General features: G+C 39.4%; 1 protein-coding gene across 1 annotated transcript in view; it reads right to left on the reverse strand.

Moving 5' to 3' along the window:
• Window positions 1–22,144, reverse strand: part of Colec10 (collectin subfamily member 10) — a 40,304-nt gene extending 18,160 nt beyond the window's left edge. The window contains exons 1-3 of the mRNA XM_075961020.1: window positions 21,911–22,144; window positions 3,380–3,451; window positions 1,219–1,290 (exon numbers count right to left, since the gene is read on the reverse strand). Of these exons, the coding sequence (XP_075817135.1) occupies window positions 1,219–1,290; window positions 3,380–3,451; window positions 21,911–22,094 (328 nt within the window). The 5' untranslated portion in view covers window positions 22,095–22,144. The remainder of the gene's footprint in view (window positions 1–1,218; window positions 1,291–3,379; window positions 3,452–21,910) is intronic.
• Window positions 22,145–22,520: the final 376 nt, after the last annotated feature.

A 22,520-nucleotide genomic window follows, 5' to 3' on the forward strand; every position in this document is an offset into this window, starting at 1 on the left:
CCCCTCTCAGTGTTTGATAAAACCATGGAACTAAGGTAGCTTTCTCCAGCGCTGAGGATGCCAGCCAGTGGTGAATGTATAAGAGACACTCCCGTCCATGTCTTCAAAGGCAGCTGAAGGAAGTTCCTTAAGGAATCAAGTGTGGAAAACTGAGGTGAGAGAGACAAGAGGAAGTACAGAGCCTCCAGGTGAGACCAAAGGCCACAGCCTCAGCTCAGATGCCACTTGGGCAACCTGCCTTGAAGAATCCAGCGCTGAGCACAATGAGGCACTTGCTAAATTCTTCAAGGGCTCAAGTGTTTATGAATGATGGGGAACACATAGGGGATGCACTGTCATAATATTCATGGCACTGAGCTTCTTCCGATCCGAGCCTTTGTAGAATTATTTCTTCCATTTTCTCTCAAATGTCTTTTCCCGGTGCATATAAACATATGGCCATTCCTTAAGACCCATTTCAGCTTTTCCCCACCTCCATCTTGTTTTCTTTTCTCATTTGGAGACTCTAGTGTGCATGCTGTTCAGGATTAGAATTCTTCTTGAGACAATCTTATCTTTCTGAGCGATCTCCGACCTGCTGGCAATGCATGTTGATTCTCCTTCAGCTTTGTATTCCCAAGCAAGTGGAACAATGCCTGCATATGAGTTACTGAACAGGAGAACAATTGGGACTTGTTACCATTGTAAGGATTTATGAGAAAGAGTGCAGGGAAGGAGAGATTAGGTAATAAAAAGTCACTATCTCTTTTCTAATATTGAGGCTGCACCTAGAGCAGAAGATGTCTGAAGAGGCACGCATTTTTGTATATACTTCCGTTTCCTATCTTGCTAATAGATTATGGAGACAGTATTATTCATTTCTCTCCTTTATACTCATTTATACACTGTGTTTTGGGAAAAATGATGACAGTATTTAAATCATGGTATCCTTGGGCCTTAGCAAGAGTTCATAGCTAACAATAGATCTAGGGAGAGAGTTCAATACAGATCCTACCGGAAGTTCATGCTTGATTCTGTTTTGAAGTCTTGTTTAATTTTGCTTCATATATTTTTGTCTGAGCTATGAGAGTTTACTTATACAGGACTCAAGTTAGGGAGACAGAACAGACGCTGCTTAAAAGAAAGAAAAGCCACCATTGTCATGACATAAAATGTTTAAAATGTGCTCACCGTGTGCTCCCTTGCTTTAATTTGCACTGAAAAGTAGCATGGACTTACCTTTCTTGCCAATGGGGCCAGACTTGCCAATATTGCCCTGGGGTCCCATATCACCCAGGTCTCCTTTAACTCCTGAAAACGAAAGCAATTCATTCTTAGAGCATGAGGTCTTTCCTTTAAGGATGTGACTAACATGATATTTAATTCAAGAAAACAGTATGTGTATATATATATATGTATATTCATATTCTACCTAAGATACCTCATAGTGGTGGTTAGTCTTTTCAACACCTAGGCTGACCTGTGTGCATATCTGTGTGGGGTTGTCTTGGCTCTGTTCACCGAGTTGGGAAGACCCACTCATTGTGGGTGGCAGTATTTCCTGGGTTTGGTTCTTAGACTATAAACACACATAAGGAAAAGAAGGAGCCAGGCATAAAAACACTAGCACTCTTTGCTTTCTGTTCCTGACTACGGTTGCAATGTCTAAGGACCCCTCCCCCCAAGCATCAGCTGCTATCGCTTCCTGCCTAGGGTGGACTGTAACACTGCACCCAAAGCTCTTCCCCCTTCAAGTTGCTCTTTCCCTTCAGAGTATTCAATCCCAGTACCAGGAAGTGAAAGCAAGACACTAACTTGTATCCTGCGCTATGTGTGTTATATTTAAACAGACTTAGATGGTACCTATTAATTGAAATGTTAGGGATTCTGAAAATCCCGAGTTTGTTGGTATTAAAATATTTACTCCAGCAATCTTCTCAAATGCCCATAGCAGGAGGGGTCGTAAAATAAAGGGTAGGTAAGCGGCGGGGTTTGTTTTAGATGTGTTAGCTTCTAGGTGCATTTCTGGCTTTGCTCTAGGATTGATTCTCTCTCTCTCTGCTCTCAAACAAGATTTGACAGTTTTAGCTACTTCAAAAGAGGAAAGAGAATGTGGAGCCATAAAATCCGGTGATGAATGAGATCCCCGAAATTGTCTTGCTGAAGTTCTGTTGCTGGTTTTTGTCTTTTGAGACAGCATCTCACCCTGTAGCCCAGATGGTCTTGGAGTTCCCCATGAGTGCCAGTCTGACCTCAAATACAGCAGTTCCGTCTCAAGCCTCATGGATGCTAAGACTGCAGATGTGATAAACCACAGTTCCCTTTGCTGCTGATCTTGTAATCCTAAGACTTATAGTCAGAGACCCCTACAATATTCTAAAGTCATTTCTTGCCTTAGAAAATGAAAGTAATGAAAATATGATTTAAAAATGGGTATGGTGGCACACACATTTAATGCCAGTACTCAGGAGACAGAGGCAGACAGACAGATCTCTATGAGTTAAAGGCCAGCCTAGTCAACACAGCAGATTTCAAACCAGTCAATGCTACACAGAGACCTCTCATTAAAAAAAAAAAGTAAAACAAAACAAAACAAAACCCTCACGAACTAATAAGTAAGAAAAAATGATAATATAAAACCATTTACAAGTTACAAATTGGTTTTTTGATAATAACTTAGCAACTGACATAAGACTTAAGTCAGTCTTTCTCAGATTGAGGGTCTAAGGGTTTCAGGGTCTTTTTAGCTCTTTAAATTATTCAAAAATTTAAAATGTGCGATCCATGGGAACCATTCGGTGAGGGGTGGAGCAATTCAGGTGTTTAGACAATACATGGCGGCGACCCAGGAGCCTTTTCTTTCTTTATTTAGCTTTAGTAAGGTTTACTTTTAGTTTTGTTTCTAAGAACATCCAAATAGTTTTTGTGTTACACTTGTCTGCTTTGCTTCCACTCCCTCCAGGACCCGCTATTGCCCGGTTACATTGTTTTTGTTTGTTTGTTTTGTTTTTCTTTTTTTGTTATAAGGAAATAGAAGCAAAGAAATACAGAGATTGGGAAAAGATGAGCACTTCAAAGGACCAAGCAGCCCTTTCTACAAACACAGGTAAGTTTTTAATAACTCACCATCCTATCTTTTCCCAGAGACTGATATTCCCTGAACCACAGAGTCTGAACTGCTCAGATCAGCCTTAATGATACAGCTTGAGAAATATGACAAAGTCTAGCCATCAGGCAAGCTCATAGGTGCGTGGGCTGGTCATGGAACTCACATCCGAAGCACATTATATATATATATCTGGGATGGAGAATATTGTGAAACTGCTAATTTCCAAGACAAGGGCCTGGGGAAAAAGAATGTTTGCACATTAGAATGGCCATTTCAGACAGGTTAGCCTACCTTTTGGTCCCCTGCGTCCCACTTTGCCATCCTTGCCTTCTTCTCCTGTGTCTCCTTTTTCACCATCTTTTCCTTTTAAAACAAGACAAGAGAGAATTGTAGATCATCTCAAATAAGGACTAAGCACATTGTCCCCACAGAAGGAGATGATGCTCAAATGCCGTTGCAGCTTGGATGTGAGGATATACTTAGGCCCCAGGGGTTGCACAACTGCAAAAAAAGGACTTCAGTTGCAGTCATCCGTGTTGCTGCAGTTTCCTGCACTGAGAGCTCACAAGACCAACTGTCGCAATTTGTCAAGGATGGGAGAAGGGCTCATGGGTCCCTGTCCCTAATTGCTGAACTCTTGGCTATTGGTAGATGCTGGGAGTGGCTCATTTTCTTTACCTTTGAACCCACTATTGATCCCACAAGACTTTAATAGATAGTCCCAAACTCATGGTCACCTAGAAGAGAGTTCCAAATCATGGCTCCAGGGAAGGCATTGGTTAGACTCAGTGGGTCACAGAACACAAGAAATAGATATGGATATAAGAAATAGTTTTTGTTTTGTGGAAGAAGAGAGGTAGATGGGGTGGGAGAGAGTTAAGAGATGGTAGGATATTAGAGGAGTCATCATGTAATCTACCTATGAAGTTGTCAAATTAATTAATTAATAAAAGACAAGGGTGCAGTCTATTTTATCCTTTTACTTTTCTCCTATCAGCATTAGAGGAACCCTACATTTGAGACATGGACTGGAAAGCTAAGAATAGGAGCCTAGGGGTAGTAGTGAGCTGACAAGCAGCTGTATGTGGTGGGGACTCTGAGCTACAGATGAGTGTAGTGTCAGCACCTTGAACCATTCTAACTGGTTGAAAGAAAGGCTTAATGAGAGGTGGAGGTGGAGAGGCATCTTGGACTATGAGTTAGAAGTTGTAGATTATAATATGGTGTTAGGGGCTAATAGTTTGAGAAATTCTTCGATAAGTCAGTGATAGGGATTTTTGATTTTGGAGGAAGAGAGGTGCAGACTTGAGTCCCAGCCCCTGCACTACATATCTAGAGGAATGTGAACATATTTCCTGAGTCTCGCATTTTTTTCCTGAAAATTAAATAGTAACACCTACTTGAATGGACTCCTAAGAAGTTTACAGAGGCTAATATACACAGAAGCTTGGGGGCACAACTGGTATGTAATGATAGTGGCTAACGTTATTCTCTCCTACATTCTGTGTTCCCTCTTCCTTCTTGTGCGATATTACCTGTCCTCCCTGACTTGACCAGTTGTTTTAGAATCAACAAGGTAAGAATGTGAATGTGCTTTGGAAATAAAGAGAAAACACATGCCATGTTGTGACTAGATACCCACATTATCACTACGGCCATCTCAGGACCGCGGAAGCTTGAGGAATGATGGGAAAATTAGATTCCAGGCTGTGAAGTTATCCAAGCATCTGGCTCTTTTACAAGAGTATCTACAGGATCCTTCTGAAGCTGGCTTTTACGGCGATGCTTAGAAGATCTCTGGTCAGACTGGAGGAGTTAAGGTAGACTGGAGTGTGTTTTCCAGTGGATGTTTATTTAGCGAGGTTAATATGTGTTGTGCAGTCGATTTTGACATGGAATTGTCACGATTTCAGGAGATAGAAACTATTCTTGCTCTATTTCATAAGTAAAAACAAAAACAAAAAAACAAGACAACCCCCACTAAGATCCTGTGTCGTTAAGTACTTTGAATGATCATAGAACTTCTGCGTATTCCAGCGAGGATTCTCCCATGTCTATTTCTGCCCTCCTAATGTAAACTTGGCACATACATTGTAGTCATTTGTGACTTCTAGCAGATGGTGGAGTTTAGGAAAGTTGGCACTTTGTCAAAGTTTTCAGAGAGAAAAGTGAAGTTACAAGGAAAATAATTTGACAATTAGGATTACCTTCTAAACAAGAAAGATAGTAGGAATTATATTAGTATCGCAATGACTTGATTCATATAGAATGTATCTTTGAGGTAGATTTGTTGAGACTTGGGACTCACTACTAGTTGATGGATTCCACCTCCTGGAAACCCCTTTATCTTTCTGAGTATTGTTTTACTCAGTGATAAAATGGATAAAGAATTTTTTATTTGTGTGCATGTATGTGTGATGGGGGATTTCCCCTCTGTATGCTGTGAATGTGTTTGGTTAATTAATAAAGAAACTGGCTTTGCCTGGTAGGGTAGAACAGAGCTAGGTGGGGGAAACGAAACCAAATGCTAAAAAAGAAGGGCAGAGTCAGGGAGAAGCCAGAGAGAGATGTGCTGAAACTTTGCTGGTGGACCACGACCTCTTGGTGATGCACAGATTAATGGAGATGGGTTAATTAAGATGTAAAAGTTAGCCATTAAGAAGCTAGAGCTAATGGGCCAAGTAGTGATTTAAATAATATAGTTTCTGTGTGATTATTTCAGGTCTGAGCTGCTGGGCAGCCGGGAAACAAACAAGCGGCCTTCTTACAGCGTATGTGTTTTCCAGGAGATTATTTTTGTTCCTTTATCTCTTCCTTTCTTTCTTCCATCATTCCTGCCCCTTAAGTGACATTGTATAGAAAACAGTGCCTTCTCTAACATTGCCAGGTTGAGTTAAATTCTTTTGATTAGCTTTGTTGTTTAAAATACCTCTTTATATTCAATGTGTCAGCTCGTTTCTGTTTAGAAATTCAGTCTTCTTTGAGTTAAGGGATAGGCTGCCATCCTAAACATTTTTTTTTTGCTTATACATAGAGAATTTAGCATTGCCTGATACTTGAAATGTAATGGAATTTTCTATACTTTGTCTAAAGCATATGACACTTTACAAATGTTATGATAGTGTTATTAAATATTATGAGCCAAAGTGTCCATACTAGTTGGCATGTACTCTATCATTTGATTCCCATGACAACCTTTCAGAAGGATGCTGTTCTCAGCTCCAATTTACGGATGAGGGAACAAGGTCAATTCGAGGTCATGTAACATCTGCATGGCTGAAGTGTGTGTAAATGGTAACTTGGGATGAAAAATTTACCATTTTAATGGGTTTCTTTCTTCAAATCCCATGTTCCCAAGGGCGGTGATTTTGGGTGAAGTCTTCTCCCACTCTTGTGCCTGGATCGCTGATCCAAAGGGACTAAAGAGACACAGCTTGCTAAGTAAAGGGCAAGATTGTAAAGCCACATGGATGTGAATATTGGTGCCGTTATTGTTTCTTTTCCCTGTTTCCCTCCCTGTCTTTCCTATTCAGTTCAATGCAACTGTCTCACTGGAGGAGGCAAAGTGAGTGACTTAGTCATGTGCTGCTCCCTGGTGGCTCCTGATGGGAGATCCTGGAGAGCAGAAACCGGGCTATGGTTCTTGTGATCTGTATGACTGTACCCAGCCGTCCTGCTAGAGCCGAAGTAAACAGCTTGTGCTTTTGCCTTACATTTGGGTCCTGCTTATTTAATTAATGAAAACAGAGGGAGACATAAAAACAAGCACTAGGAAGGACTCCCACATCTCACTGTTGTCTTTTAGCCTCTTGAAAATATTTCACTGGATTGCCGGGCATATTTAGACCACCACTCTTTCATTAAAAAAAAATTACTTGCATGTAAAAATCCGAGGAAAAGCCAAGCTGTAATAAACTGATTCAGAGTTTCTAGAACTCATTTGTTTGCTCCTCCAGGCCATCAGCATGCTGTAGTAATCTTTCCAGCAGAATTTCACTAGAGCAGACAGTTAACCATATTTCCTTAGGTAGAAATTTATTTGAAATTAAACAGCGGAACTCAAGTCTGAACCATGAATGCACGTGGAGTTAAGTATGAAAAAAAATTCTTACATTCAGTTTGGAAACGCTAAATAAAGTCACTGGAAACTGTGTCCTTCCCATGGTTAGAGTAATCTGAGCGGCAGGAGAGGCGTCAGAAATCTGATCACTGTTCAAATTGAGTGGTCCACGCAGCCCGAGCCTCCCAAAGCTGCGTTCAGTCCTAAAGCAACCTTCTTGTCATGCCTTGCATTCTGTTTTCAAATTTGCCAGCTCTGTCTCCTGCTTTGTGGCTTTCAGTGGAGGGACTGATTATTCTGCGGTGCTTCTTGCGCCTCCCGGAATAAGGCTGTCATAATGGACCCGCACTGTTCCTTCTCCAGGCATTTGGCTGAAATACTTACACCTTCGTGAGACCTGAAGCTTTTCTCCTTGCTCACCTTTGTCTGTTTACCATTCCCTTAGTGCTTTAATTTGCTCCCCACCCCCGTCTGCTGTTGTTTCAATTCAGTCCCTTCTACACAGCTCTCCCTAAGGCAGAGGGACCGCACAGGATTGTTGAAAGTTGTTTCAACTCTCTGAGTCTTAGTGTTCTTATATGTAAAACTGAGAAAAATCAGGCCTACCCCATAAGATGGTTTCAAGTGAAAGGTATCAGAGCCAGTTGGTTGAAGAGTATTTGCTACTCATTTGGTGTGCTCCTCTGTTGGTGGTTTAATAAGAAGTAAAAGTGATCATCCCTATGTATTTACGGCCCCAGCCAGTACCCTGTAATCTTTATTACATTTTGCTTGATTACATGGTCTTTTTGTTTTCACGATAAAAATTTTCACTGGAAGATGAAAGACAGATACGCCAGCACTGAGACATGACCACTAACTTGATGCTTCTGCTTCAGCTATTTTTTTTTCTGATTAGAAAAAGACAATTACAGACATGACTATATATTCTCCTTAAACACTTCAACAAATGTTTCTAAAAAGTAGGAACAGCCTCCTGTGTAAACACATCCCTATTACAACAATATTGCTTTTTGTGCAAGTACTTGTTCAGATCAGCCTCATAGAATACTGTGAATACTCCGTTATCCTGAGTCTGTATTGTTATGCTCTTGAAGTCTAATCTAGTTAGAAGGAGAAACGAACTTCTAACCGTTTATTTCTCCTTCTTACTAGATTAGTAAGAAGCCAAAGTTCACAGGTGTGAACTTAACTCGTTTGAGAACAAATCACGAACAAGGCCATTTTTTTTTTCTGCTGAAAGAGTTGCTAATAAACCAAAGGAGGCTTGCGGGAAGACAAATTCCTACTGGTTAGTTATAGACAGAAATAGTCCTTAGGAGGTTGAGTATAAACTGAGGGAGTCCATAGGCTCTAATCTTACACATCACAAGTTCAAGGTCTCATCATATCAATTACCAGCTGCGATAATTTGGATGGAGAGTGATCTCCGGCAGTCCTTGTCTTAAAGACTTGGGAGGTGGTGAAGCCATTAGCAGGTGGGGCCTGGTATGAAGTTATTTAGTCTTTGAGGACTTTCTCTCGCATGAAATTTAGGACTCTAGCTCCTCCTCCTTCTTTCGCTTCTTGTTTATGAACTAAGAAATGTGCCCTTCCATGGACTCTGCCATTGTGTATGTCACCACTCGTGACCTGAAAGTAATGGTTTGGCTCTAAAGCTGAACATTAAAGCAAACCTTTGTTATGGTTATGAAAAGTTGACTAATACTCAGATTTTTTTCAGCTTATGTGTGCTACTTAACTTTCCAATGTCTTTGTTTTTTGCCCATTGGTAATTTAAATTGCTAGAGTATCTACCCATGTTAGACTTTTCCATACTGAGGGCAATTTCCTTCATCCACAACATATCACTCCTTCAATAACTTTGAATAGCTCTGGGATGGAAATTGGCAGCAGAGGAAGAAACCAGTCAATCAGTCTTCTACTTATGGCTGAATGTAGTGGGGAGTAAGGGCTGTCCTTTCTGCATTGCTACCACTGATTGTCTCCAGGAGGGCTCCATCAGCTGTCTAAATAGCCATGCACTTTAGCAGCGCACCATCATTTAGTTAATGGGAGTCAAGATAATAAGGCGATGTGTAATGTAAAGTAGATCTTAAAACCAGGAAACGGGGATTTTTCTGTCCTCCAGAGGGAGCAGTGGGTTACTCTGTGGTGATTATGGGACCATGGTGACATTTTTATCACAGTTCTGTCTAGCATGACACACCGAGGGGAAGTTGTCCTAACATTTGACTTCAGCAAATTCTAAAAGGAAAGCAGCTAGATCAATAAAGAAAGCGTGCATTGCAGGGGTTAGATGTCTGCTCTCAGTATCTCTGCATGGCAGAAATACTATAGAAAATACAGTGTAGGAAAGGGGAAGCCAAGCCTTGGTTACTTAAGAACAACAAACAACAATGTGTTGCCCAGAAACAGAACCACAGTTTACCTGGCGGTGGGGCAGGAGATGTCTGGGAATTTTCACAAGAGTCTCGTCTAACTTGCAGTTACATCATCGTACTGAATGTGCATGGATGCATGGTTCTACTCATGTGGACCCATTCCTGAAGAGTTTTCCTAACACAGCTAAAGTGGTCCAAAAATAATGATTCTTCTAGGCCTACAGAACAAAAGAACCAACCTCATCTTAACTAACTGGGACGCTTGCCCCTAATTAGAAAGGCTGTTCCAGGGAGAATTTTATAAGATAAATAGCAACACTTCAAAAAGATGTGACTTAGCACTACCAATTCATGAAAAGCTATGGCCTTGGCATGGGCAATGACAAATTAAAGATATTGATGAGCTCTGAAAAATGTCAATTTACTGACTTAGGTATCAGAGAAGACTAGAACCATGTTAGTGACACACACTTGTGCAACTTGTTATGAAATCAGTCCTCTTGCCTTGGCTTTGTTCTCCTCTATAATTAGATTGATGATCCATTGAAGATGCTTGGTGTTTTGTAAAACTGCATATTTAACCAATTTTAATTTTCTATGTGCAAAATAATCATATCCATATTAAAATGATATAATTTTCTAAGGGTTCCAGTATTGGGAAGAACATATTTATTAAGTGCTGGGTAAGATTAAAATCTATACATATTAATGTACATATATGTATATACACTTTGGATATTCATATATTATATGTACATATACAGACAGGCTCAAATCTTGAATTTCCCAAATAACGGCTAGTTAACCATATGTTAAATAATGTATGCTTCCACTTCATCAAATCATTGCATTTAATAAATAATTGAATCATAATGCTAATAAATGACTTGTCAAGTTCTTTAATCAATTGTTTCAAGTTAAATGAAATCTTATACTAAAGAATTTACTTCTCAAAGTTTTTCATTGAAAAAGATGATAGTGCCTTTCTTATGGAGCTACTTGAAAATTATATGAGATTGTGGGTGCTAACATTCACAGCGGAGTCCTTGACTCAAATGTGCTCCATTTGTATGGATTGTGTACATTGGGAATGGGCATTCACTGATTTTACTTTTTTTGTATGCTTTTATCCTGTAATTTTGGGAACAGCTTCATAATGTTCTGTAGAAAAACACACTCTCATTAGGATATGGTTTGGAGAGCAAATTGGGACGTGACCCACTAAGAAACCAAGCGTCTCAGTGTAAGGATTCTTAATTAGAACTTTCAAAAATGAGAGGGGGATCAATCTGTCTTTAGGGGATGCAGAGATTCTGAATATAACCTCACAGCCTGAGGAAGAACAGACTTTACACTGAAGTAATTAACGGGAAGAATCATACCCAGACAAGAAGAGTGAATCTAGAAAAAGGTGCTCATGTGTGTGGCTCTAGCCTGGCTCAATTCTTTCCTGATACTCGAGTCTGTAAATTAGCTTTCTCCCCTCTGTTTGCTGTTTTGGCTTGTGTTAGACTCTTTCACTTGCTAATACAAGTTTCCTAATAATGTAATTGCTAGATGATGATTAAGACAGCAACACCCTTCTCCATGGCAAGGGCAGAGCTGCAGGAAGCCAATAATTACTATAACAAATGCTAAAAGAATCTGTTACAGGAGCAGAGAAGAACCACCTGCCTCCGTCTGCCCACATCAGCTCTTCCTTCTCTTCGTTAGGAAATAGGAGCACCTCCGAGAGAACTTCAACAGAATAGATTTACATCTAAGACCGAAATGAACTAGAAGACAAATTTGTCAGTATATTAAGCACCAGCATGTGCTAAAACGTTCTCATGAATAAAAACTTGTGAGTTTTTATGTTCATTTGGGCGATATGTTCTTCACAGATCTAGGTCAAGAGTCATCTAGGTACAGGCATTCCGAGATCAGGTGTACTGCACTTCCGCAGAGAGAATTAATGGTGCTCCCTGCAGGGTGTTCCTCTAGCACTTTATAGCTTCCTGCCATAAGGTGTCACCCAGGATTGCATAGATCTGAAACAACATTCTGTCTTCCTTGTATTCCTGGCACTGGTACCAAGTCCGAGCTGCAGTAGGTGCTGCTCAATAAATGATCTTGAAATAAAAGAAGTAACATCCCGAAAGACAAGATGGATAAATGTGAGCTTAATGACAATGCAGTCAAATGAATTTGTGATGGATTGAAATGTCATTCTCAATACTGTCTGATTAATGAATTGGCCTCAGTCTGTAGTAACAGCCTATAAAGCAATAAGGCAGCCCAGGAACACACACAAAACACCGGCCTTGCTACTGCCCTGCAGCATCTTTCTTTCTTCTTCTGGTTTATTTTCTCTCCCAATATTTCCATCATGCTCAAATTTCCCGGGTTCAATAGTCAAGCCCATTTTAAAATTTACCCTTTCTCAGACCCATGGGGAGTCTTGCTTTTTCTGATTTTCTACCTTAGTTTTTTTTCTTGTTCCTGTTACCCCTGTCTTACTTATCCCTTCTTCATGCCCCAGATCACCAAATAGGTGATTCTTATTTGGTCTTCATGGTGCTTAATTAATTGATGCATCAAGCACAATTACAATAGTTTCTGTTCAACAAACAGTGGAAATATGGTTTACATCAATCTAAATTTTGCCTTATCAAATCATCTTACAAGGGAATCCTGAAAACCACATTTTTTACTATGACTGCCTCATCCAAAATGCTCCAAAAAGTTATTTGTTCAGATGCTAATGCCACAAACATCTGTTTAGTCTAGTAGATGGCCTTTTGTGCTGACATCAATAGAACTTTCCCATGTTATTTTCTGGTCTTGACCTGTATAATCTTGTCCAAGTTGTTTGTTCCCTGGTCATCAAATACCCTTCAACTCTTGCTATCATTAAATGGCACATATATTTTTTTATGTGAAATTTGTCCACATTAAGAGGAACCCAAAAGCTGGAAAAGATAGGCCAAACATATTGACCTGATGAAAATTTAAGCAAATATACATAAATTTACAAGGTTTATAAAGAAATAAATGGCAAAAGGAAAAGTGAATATTAGACATCAGAAACAAACAATTGTCATAATATACAAAGAACTTGGGAAACTTCCTTTGCCAAATGGCAATGAATGATTTTAAATACAACACAGTTTTATGCTGAAAGTAACAATGATGGACTAGAGAGAGTGATCTGTCTTTGAGTGTGTGTAGCACGTCTCCTGGGGAGTGTAGTATGGCAATATTTAGAATAAAGAAGATAAATAGAATGAATACCTAGGAAAACCTCAGTGAGTGAAATGGTTCCAGAAATAGAAGATACCTGTAAAATAAAAAATCATTAGCTTTTCTTATACATCATCACTTTGAAATGCTCTCACAATTTGAAAAATATGCCAAAAAATAATGTAAAAAAATCTAAACCCTTTCTCTTCCTGTGTAAATCCTACCTATATATTCTGTCTTAAGTTAATTCCTACATTATCCAAGTTTGTTGATAGCATTGTTTCCGTGGTAAGTCACCATCTGGTTCCTTGTTACTACTCTCTAATTGCTGCTTTGACATTTTATTTAAGTAATGCACTTGTAATTTACTTCATATTAATGTCAACTACTTAATTTGACTAGACTATTTCTGTGAAACACTTGGATATCAAGTGTCATTCACAGCCTCAATTTTGCTTTCAGATTCATTGAACAAATATCTCTTTCATTTCTGCTTACTTGGATATAAAATACTGTGTTAGGCCCTAAGAAATTGAACATTGTCTTAAACAAAACTAGAACTGTGCCTGAGACATTGGTGAAAGACCTCTGAACAATGTCTGGCAATGCTGTTTAACAAGTGAACCATTGCAAAGATCAAAGACCCTGGAGGTAAGATACTTCTTTTTTTTTTTGAGTTCAGTGTAGTTGATCTCCTTTCCAAGTTCACCCCTCACCCTACACTCATATTTCTTGCCATACTCCTAGAGTATAAAACAAGAGGACATTGGAGAATATGCAATGATAGGATGAATTTGGAGCGACTCAGCTCCAGTAAATAAAGACATGTAGACAGACACAGAGAGTCTGTGAATGCTGTACGTTAGTTGTGTATATACTCATGTGTTCAGGATTAATTATTATTAATAATTAGATAATCAGAATAAATGGCAACAGAAAGTTACATGCTAGTGCAGTAGGGACAATAATATCAGAATTTCTCACCTGATAATAAAAAGGTAAGAAAAATGCTATAAAAATGATCAAACTAAGAGTTCATCTTTTTTTGTCCATTTTATTTTATTGAAAAATAATTTTTCCATATAATACATTCTGATTACAATTTCTCCTTCCTTAACTCCTCCTGGACCCTTTCCGTTTTTCCACCCCTCTAAATCCACAGACATTTTGTTTCTCCTGAAAAAACAAAGTAGCTGCTCTAGCAAGGGAAGTGGGTAATCTAGCTGCAGCTCTTCAGTTCTGCTTCAGCTCCTTCCAAACCAGTACCCCAGTTTCTCCAGCAGCTCTCCTCGAGCAGAGCACCTGCCGCAGCCTTCCTGCCTCCCAGCTTGCCCCGTATGCAATGGATCACATAGAACTTCCCCTCCTAAACCAGATTCCCTTCCGCCCCTGCTCCTTCAATCACATATTGACCCACATACTGATAGTGGGAGACTTCAATACCCCATTCTAGCCTACAGACAGGCCAATCAGGCAAAAACTAAACAGAAATTCTGGAGCTAACTGATGCTATGAACTAAAGGGAATTAGCAAGTATTTATAGAAGAGTTCACCCCAATACAAAACAATTTGTCTTCTTTTCAGGATCTCGTGGAACTTTCTCTAAAATTGACCACATACACAAAGCAAGTCTCAACATATATGAGAAAATGGAAATAACTCCCTGCATCCCATCTGACCACCACAGAATAAAGCTGGATATCCACAACAATAGAAATCTTACAGACTCATGGAAATTGAACACCTCTCTACTCAGTGAAAAATGGGTCAAGACAGAAATGAAGAAAGAAATGGAAAACTGTCTAGAATTGAATAAAAATAAACACATATACAATATACCCAAATTTATGGGCTGCAACGAAGGAAGTTCTAAAAGGCTCTAAGAGTTCATATCACAAAGTACCTACATAAAACTACTGGAGAGATCTCTTACTAGTAAATTAACAGCACACGTAAATGCTATAGAGCAAAAAGATGAAGGTATACCCAAAAGGAGTAGATGACATGAAAAAAAGCAAGATCAAACTGAGAAATAAAAGAATTGCTGGAGGTCCTACCATCCCTGATTTTAAGTTGTACTACAGAACTATACAATAGTAATAGAAACAGCATGGTACCGGCACAAGAACAGGCATGTTGATCAGTGGAATAGAATTTAAGACCCATACATAAATCCACACACCTACGGTCACCTGATTTTTGATAAAGAAGCCAGAAATACACATTGGAAAACAAACTTCAACAAATGGTGCTGGTCAAACTAGATGGCTACATGAAAGAACATCCAAATAGATCTATACTCATCACCCTGCACAAAACTCAAGTCCAAATGGATCAAAGACCTTAACATAAAACCATATACACTAAATTGATAGAAGAGAAAGTAGAAAGTAGCCTTGAACTGATTGACATAGGAAAAGACATTCTGAATAGAACAACTTTAGCACAGGTACTAATTTTAGCAATTGATGAATGTGAGTACCTCATGAAACTGGAAAGTTTCCATAAAGCAAAGGAGATCATCATTTAGACAAAGCAGCAGCCTGTAGTATGGAAGAAGATTTTTATCAACTTCACATCTGGTAGAAGGCTAATACCCCAAATATATAAAGAAACCCAAAACTGGACACCAAGAAACAAATAATCCAATTCAAAATGGGGTACAGATATAAACAGAGAGTTCTCAAAAGAGGAAACACTAATGGCTGAAGTACACCTAAAGAAAGGTTTAGCATCCTTAGCCATCAGAGAAATGTAAACCAAAATCTTTTCAGAAATTACTGTATACCAATCAGAATGACCAAGTTAAATAAAATCAAAGACAAATCATGCTGATGAGGATTTAGAATAAAATTCATCATCCATTGTTCGTGGAAGTGCAAACTTACCACCACTATGGAAATCAGTGTGGCAGTTCCTCAGAAAGATGGAAATCAATCTACCTCAAGACCCAGTCACAATACTTTTGGCACAAGCCCAAAGTATGCTTCATCCTACTACAGAGACACTTGCTCAGCATGTCAATTGCTGCTTTATGCATAATAACCAGAATTTGGAAACAAGCTAGATGTCCTTTAACAAAAGAAGGGTAAGTAAACATGTGGTACTTTTTCACAATGGAATATTACTCAGATGATAAAAAAAATGAAATTGTGAAATTTGTAGGTAAATGGATGAAACTAGAAAAGAGTCATCCTGAGTGAGGTAACCAAGACCAGAAAAGACACATATAGTTGCTAGCTTCCTGCCAGTGATTTGGTGTGTGTGTCTTGCACTGATTTTGCTGCACAGTTCCTCCAAGTCTGTCTGTCTTGTTCCTTGAGGATGACCTCAGTAAAAAGCTGACACTGATGAATTAATAGTTCCAGAAGTCTCTTTTCTGAGGGGACTTTCAGTTTGGACATATTGCTACGTCCACCTCATTCCATCTTATAACTTGGCGTAGATTTATGAGTCTCCTATCTTCCATTGCTTTGTCACCTGATGACCCAGCACATGGTTCAAGGACACAGAAATGACTTTGTTTCAGTTTTTGTCTCCATACGGCCTTGTTTCCCCTAGATACTTGTTCATCTTAGGACGGTCAAAACACCATTATTGAAAATACAGTTTCACTCCATCAAATATTATGGATCTTGAGTGCAAAGCACAGTACATATAACTTCTTCAAAGACATTGGAACCAGTGGTCCATCTACTCTTCCTTCTTAAGGAAGGGCTAGTTCTTGTGATGTAAAAATGATTTGGTTAATACCTAGTTGGTCTAAGGTATCAGTGATGGTTACATGAGCAAAATGGGTCACTGTGTTGAGTAGTCGTTCATGGAGAACCATAAGCGAGAGCAGTGTGTCTAAATTTTCTTCTTTTCCAAAAATGGGAATTGAACCCTATTCATGTCAACAGAGCTAAAAATGAAGTAATGAATGAGCCTTTTATAAACTCTAAAGTGATGTGCGTGTAATTTGCTAAAAAGATACAAGTATTGCCAAGAAGCCTCAAGAGACATAAAATGATGCTTATAGAGTTCTCGAATCAAGCACAATCACAGTAAATAACACTGAAATATTAAATTATTTAGATGCCATTTCACTTGAATATCTGCAGTCCAGAATTTTACTGCATCTATTTACAATTTATCCTTAAAAGAGTGAAGATAACAATAAAATATAACTTAACAGATGTTTATGCAATGGCAGGAGACTGCAGATCAAACAATTGATACATAAAAGCAGGTAGGCTTGTTAGGAATAAAATGGCACGAGCTATGAGGATTGATGAAGGCATTTTAATAGAGTTCCCAGGTTATACAAATAGGGTTTTATAGGCTAAACTAAGAAGAGTAAAAGATGGATAAGTTGTTCTTTGGCTTATATCTCCCAACAACTGGAGGTCAACAGAATGTGTTGCCTAGGATAGATGAGAGATAATGTGTGTCTTTCTTTCTTTTTTTCTTTCCTTTTTTTTTTTTTGATTTTCGAGACAGAGTTTCTCCATAGCATTTTGGTTCCTGTCCTGGAACTAGCTCTTATAGACTAGGCTGGCCTCGAACTCACAGAGATCCACCTGCCTCTGCCTCCCGAGGGCTGGGATTAAAGGCGTGCACCACCACCGCCCGGCTTGTGTGTTTCTTAAAGAAGCAAAAAAGAATCAAAACTGTAAGAACCAGGCTCATTCTCCTCCAGCTCTTGCTAAACCTTTTCTACTTGTAACTTGGCCACTAAAGCCCATGAGACTGGCGTGCCAATATTGTACCTCACCAGACATCAAATTCACAAACCAAAGATCATTGAGAGTTACCTGGCAAGTGATACGCCCTTAAATTTGAATGTGAGGGATTCTGATACCTTCAGGGCGTATCCAGATTTACTTATGAGGACATCACAGATGCATTCGTCTTTTTGGACACTGAGAATTATTTGGAGAATCGTGTCAGTTCTGCAATATCAAACCATGCCAAATAATAAAGAAGATGACCAAATATATGTCCCTTTTCTTATGGTTAATAAAGCTTTCCGGAGAAAAGCTTTTTCCTCCCAGTAGGGGTGATCTCCTCCAGTCTTCCCTCACAGAATGACCTCTCTTACTTTAAAAGAACAGTGACACACATACTCCTGTTGCTTTGTGCTCTGATGCCTGCCTGTGTTTCCCCATGAATTACTTCTATGGGGACCAATGGAGTTTTCAAGCAAAACCCAAAGCAGCTAATTTCCTGCTCTGCACAATACTATGCCACACTCCCCATGGCCCTAAGGAGAGCATCCAGCAGACTACCTGCAACAGAGTATGTGAATGGAACTGTGTTGAACCCAAGTCCAATTGGTTCTTTCCAACTCAGTGGCACTCGGCTAGTGACACTCTAGCTACGAACCTCAGTTTCCTTATATGGCAGATGGAAATTATATATATTTGGCAAAGTTTATTGCAATAATTAAAGTGCAAAGTGGTGGAAAATTCCTTCCATAGGTGCAAGTGGCAATATTTTATTTAACATGTGTTAGACTAGAGTAACATAGTGCATGAAACACCAGTTTTAGTAGTATGCATCATTTTAGCATACTTTAGTGTCCAATACAACCAATGAGCTGAGTGGGCATGAGTTCAATGTCCTGAGATAATGAACAGCCGGTTGTCACCAGAAGGTAGCTAGTGGCTGCGTTTTTAAGCATAGTATATGACTAATGCAAACTGGTGTATGACATGGAACGAGTGGACACGGACAAGAGAGCAGGAGGCCACTTTCAAGACTAACTAACTGTGGCTCTGACTGAGTTGGGAAGCCCACTTGGCCTTTCTAAGTTTATTTCCTCATGCAAATGCTTAGGTTCTTGATAATAGATATGGATGCTGTGAAAATTAAACAAGGTGATGTACTCAACGTTTCTCACAGTTTGTCAAGCCTTCTCCAAATATCCCATCCGGATGTTAAAAGTCTTTATTTTTTCTCATCCATGTTGTTTTCAACTAAAACCACCAGAGGTCAGAATTTCACATAAGTTGCTGAAAGAAACTGCCATGGTAGGGATAAAAACGAAAAGGGAACATTTCCTGCTAAGAAGTTGAAAACAAACATTTCAAGGACAGAAAGAAATATAATGGGGACTTCCAGTAAAGACATCTGGAGTAACTAGGATTCTTAACCCCAAAACTGTTACTTGATGCAGCTGAGAAGCAGGCAAAAGAAAGAGAAGCAAAATTTGTTAAATATAATTAATGATGTCTGTTCAATATTAATTTATGGTGATTTATTTCATATTAAAAATAAGAAGTATGTATGATGAATGTCCATTTTTCACATAAAGAAGCTGAGGCGTAAGTAGATCCAATAGAATCTCCTGTTTTTCTGCTGTTAGGTTGTGCTTTGGAAAGGATGCTGACAAGTGGGTCTGTCTGCTGTACAGCATATTCTATAACTGGATAATATTATTGGCGTTTCATCTGCAAGCCTGAATAATTTATTTAGTTTCCTCTCTCCCAAACGAATTTAGAGTTAAGTTCCTTTAATTGTCTGTTTCTCAGAGTATCTGGAAATTTCTGAGCAGAGTACTGCTGTGCTGGTAAACACAGAAATGAGATGATTAGCCATGGGAAAAAGCACCACGCTCTGGTTTGATTGTAACAGAAAAGATATGGAAGAAAAAAAAACTATAATTTGGCTCTTTAAAATGCCTACTTGGCCATCAAAATTTTTTGTTTTCCTTGTGAGGAACCCAGTATCCAGGCCTGCTTTCTTTGGAGTCGGGGAGGAGCTTTTGTAATTCTTACAAGGAAAGAGATGTAGTTTACATTCAAGAGAAGGTCCCATGCATTTCTTGTGCATCCATCTCTAATACTCTGCCTGGAAAGGAAGAAAGACAGCAGTAACCTTGCTAAGGCTGCTGCAGTGTGAAGGCAGGTCATGAAGATTCAGATCAAGGGAGAGTTCAGCCTCAGAACTTGAATCCCAAGCTTGCTACTTAGAGACAAGTCCTAAGATGGGTTCCTTATCTTAGCTTCCAACCCAAGTCGTTTGACATGGTGCCTGGACTTGGGAAGTATGGTACCTTCCAGAGTCATAGAAACTCATTACTGAGAAGTGGCTTACAAAGCCTTTGGTGCAAAGACCATATGTCTCAGATGAGAAACTCTTATCCGTATCTTGAAGATGAGAAGTTCTGAGACACAGTGTTCCACAGCTCCTCTCTCAGTTTCTCCTTCAAGGTGCAACCCCATTTCTCCACATTAGCTTATGACCTGCTCCAATTCTCCCTGGGCTGAGGAAGAGAGTTAAGCATCAACAGATGGAAACAGTACCTGAGTTTGTAGAGACAAGACTCAAGTTTTGTACTAGGGGGAGAAATGACTAAAGGAGACATGTGGGCACTGCTGGTTTTCAATAAACACTTTGTATAGATCAAAGTGATAAAATGAAATAATGTGGTTTAAGTTTTTAAAAGGTAGGTGTCTTGTTTTTCCTTCTAAAGACTTTCTACTTTCTTTCTTTCTTTTTTTTTTCCTTAATTCTATGTCTACAGTAGACAAGGGTGACCCTGAACTTGTTCAACCTCCTGAATGCTGTGGTACCTGACTGATTTTGAAAAGATTTAAGATTTGATTACATATTGCATTCAGCCTTTGATGAGTGCTTTTCTCAAGCTTCTCCTGTGGGCTTGCTCTTGTTTACACAAATGCTGTCCTCATTTGTTCTACAGAGTCATGCCATCTCAGAAAATCTACGCAAAACAATTTATCTCTTTATTGTTTATGACACTAACATTTTATTTAGTGTACTGTTGTGCCTAAACAGGGCCTAACAGGAAACAATTAATGTTCACTAGCTGAATTGCAGGAGACATGGTTGTTTGATGGAGATGTGTTATGTTTAGAGCATTTAATTAAGTTTCTTGTGTGTTCTTATTCCATTGTGAAAACTGTCACTTTTTCTTCTAGGGGAAGAAAAACGTAGCAGTGTTTTTCTTGAGTAGATTCTCTCAGTTGCCCAACAAAGGAAGCCTTCAATATTCAGTCTTTCTGACACCACAGGGAAAACACAGTTTCCTTGTAGTCCGTGAAGAGTCCAGTAATGGATTTAAGTAAATACTTTATTTCTAATCCAAACTTTCTTTTCTGAATATTTGTCCTTACATTATTTATTTATTCACCCAAGAAATTATTTGGAAGCCCCAAGGTCTGCCTGTAACAGCCCGCATTTATTTTATGGTATCAAAGGTTAGAATCTGGATTGCGATCGTAGGAGAAAATTAATTCACTGATTAAGAAAAATGCACTTTAAGCAATACAAATTTAAATAGCTGACAAGAATTAAGTCATGTTTCTTTTCTTTCTTTCTCTTCTTTTTTTAATTCTTTTTTTTTTTTTTTCTGCTTGAGATTTTAAGCAGCTCCCATTCTTCCACACAATAGCCCCGGGGAAGCACAGCATGAATTACTAATAGAAGCAGCCTGCAGTGCAGTGACCACTTTCAGAACAAAAGGGGAAGAACTGAAACCAGGAAAATGGATTTATTAAAAACAAACAAAACAACAACAACAACAAAACCCAACCAGTGCCAAAAGCAAATCCAAACCTTAAACCTCGACTCTCTTTGGGGGGAGAAGGGGAGCAATATTCGACCATTCTCCAGCTGAAGGCAGTTGACCTCAGAGACCCCACTTTCAAATAAAGAAATCCTCCTTTATACACTACTTTTGGTCCTTAATTAAAACATAATCTTCCTCACTGGAACACAGGGGCCCATTAATTACAAAGGAAACACTTCAGAATACACTCTTATCTTTGACCTCCTAGACAAATTTCTCTTTTGAATCAGTCTGAGGGGGGGAAAGGGAGGAAGAAAAGTAGCTCTAAAATGAAGGGAGGTGTTTAATCAGTTACCATGATCCTCATCTCCCGTTGGGTACAGTGGAAGGGATTCTCACAGCCCTCGGTGATTACCATCAGACTCACATCCCAGTGTTCCACCCCCTTCTCACCTCCTCTTACCTTCCACCTAGGGAAGCCTGCATAAGTAGTTAAAAGTCAACTGGTCTCCAAAATAGACAGGAAGGCAAAGGAAACTAGGGAGGAGAGGGAGTGAAGTCACCAAGCAGCTAGGGAGGATTTGAGGTGAGGGAAAGAGATTATAAATAGTATTACATGAAATCTGAGGTTTCTTCCTCACCTTTGGGTCCTGGTGAAATGGCGTGAGTGGCACAGACTTCTGCAGCAGGTCGACTATCAATATCCAGACCCAGACTCTGAACCTGCAGGAGCAATAGCAGCAGCAGGATGAATTGGTTGCTGCGAAGCAGGACGTTAAAGCCATTCATGACTGCGGTTTCTTCAAAAGAGGGTCTCCAAGACATGCTAAATAAACAGCATTATTTTTAAATAAAACCTGCCACAGAGAGAAAAAAAAGAAGTAACTGGAAAGAAAGTACATTCCAGAAATGGCTGCAAAGGCAAACAGGAGCGCGGGGGGGGGGGGGGGGCATTCCCTTGGTTGTTTATTTTCTCAGGATCCCAAATGGGCCATACGTTGTCCAGACTGTTTCTTTTCAAGTGACAACAGTTTATTGAAAATTATCTCTAAACTAAACACTCGGGTGTGCAGGTCACTGGAACCCTCCCCATGAGTGCAGAGACTAGAGATGATTGCCGCTTAGCCCTCCAGCTGGCTTCTTCGTTTGCACTGAGCTTAAACACCACATTCCAGGGGTGGAGGAGGTTGAGATCTGAGACTCCTGCACATTTTGCAAGCGCCCAGCCTGCCTTTGAGCTCTTCACAATGT

The sequence above is a fragment of the Microtus pennsylvanicus genome, chromosome 2 (assembly GCF_037038515.1).
Source record: "Microtus pennsylvanicus isolate mMicPen1 chromosome 2, mMicPen1.hap1, whole genome shotgun sequence".
In the NCBI taxonomy this organism is placed as follows: domain Eukaryota; kingdom Metazoa; phylum Chordata; class Mammalia; order Rodentia; family Cricetidae; genus Microtus; species Microtus pennsylvanicus.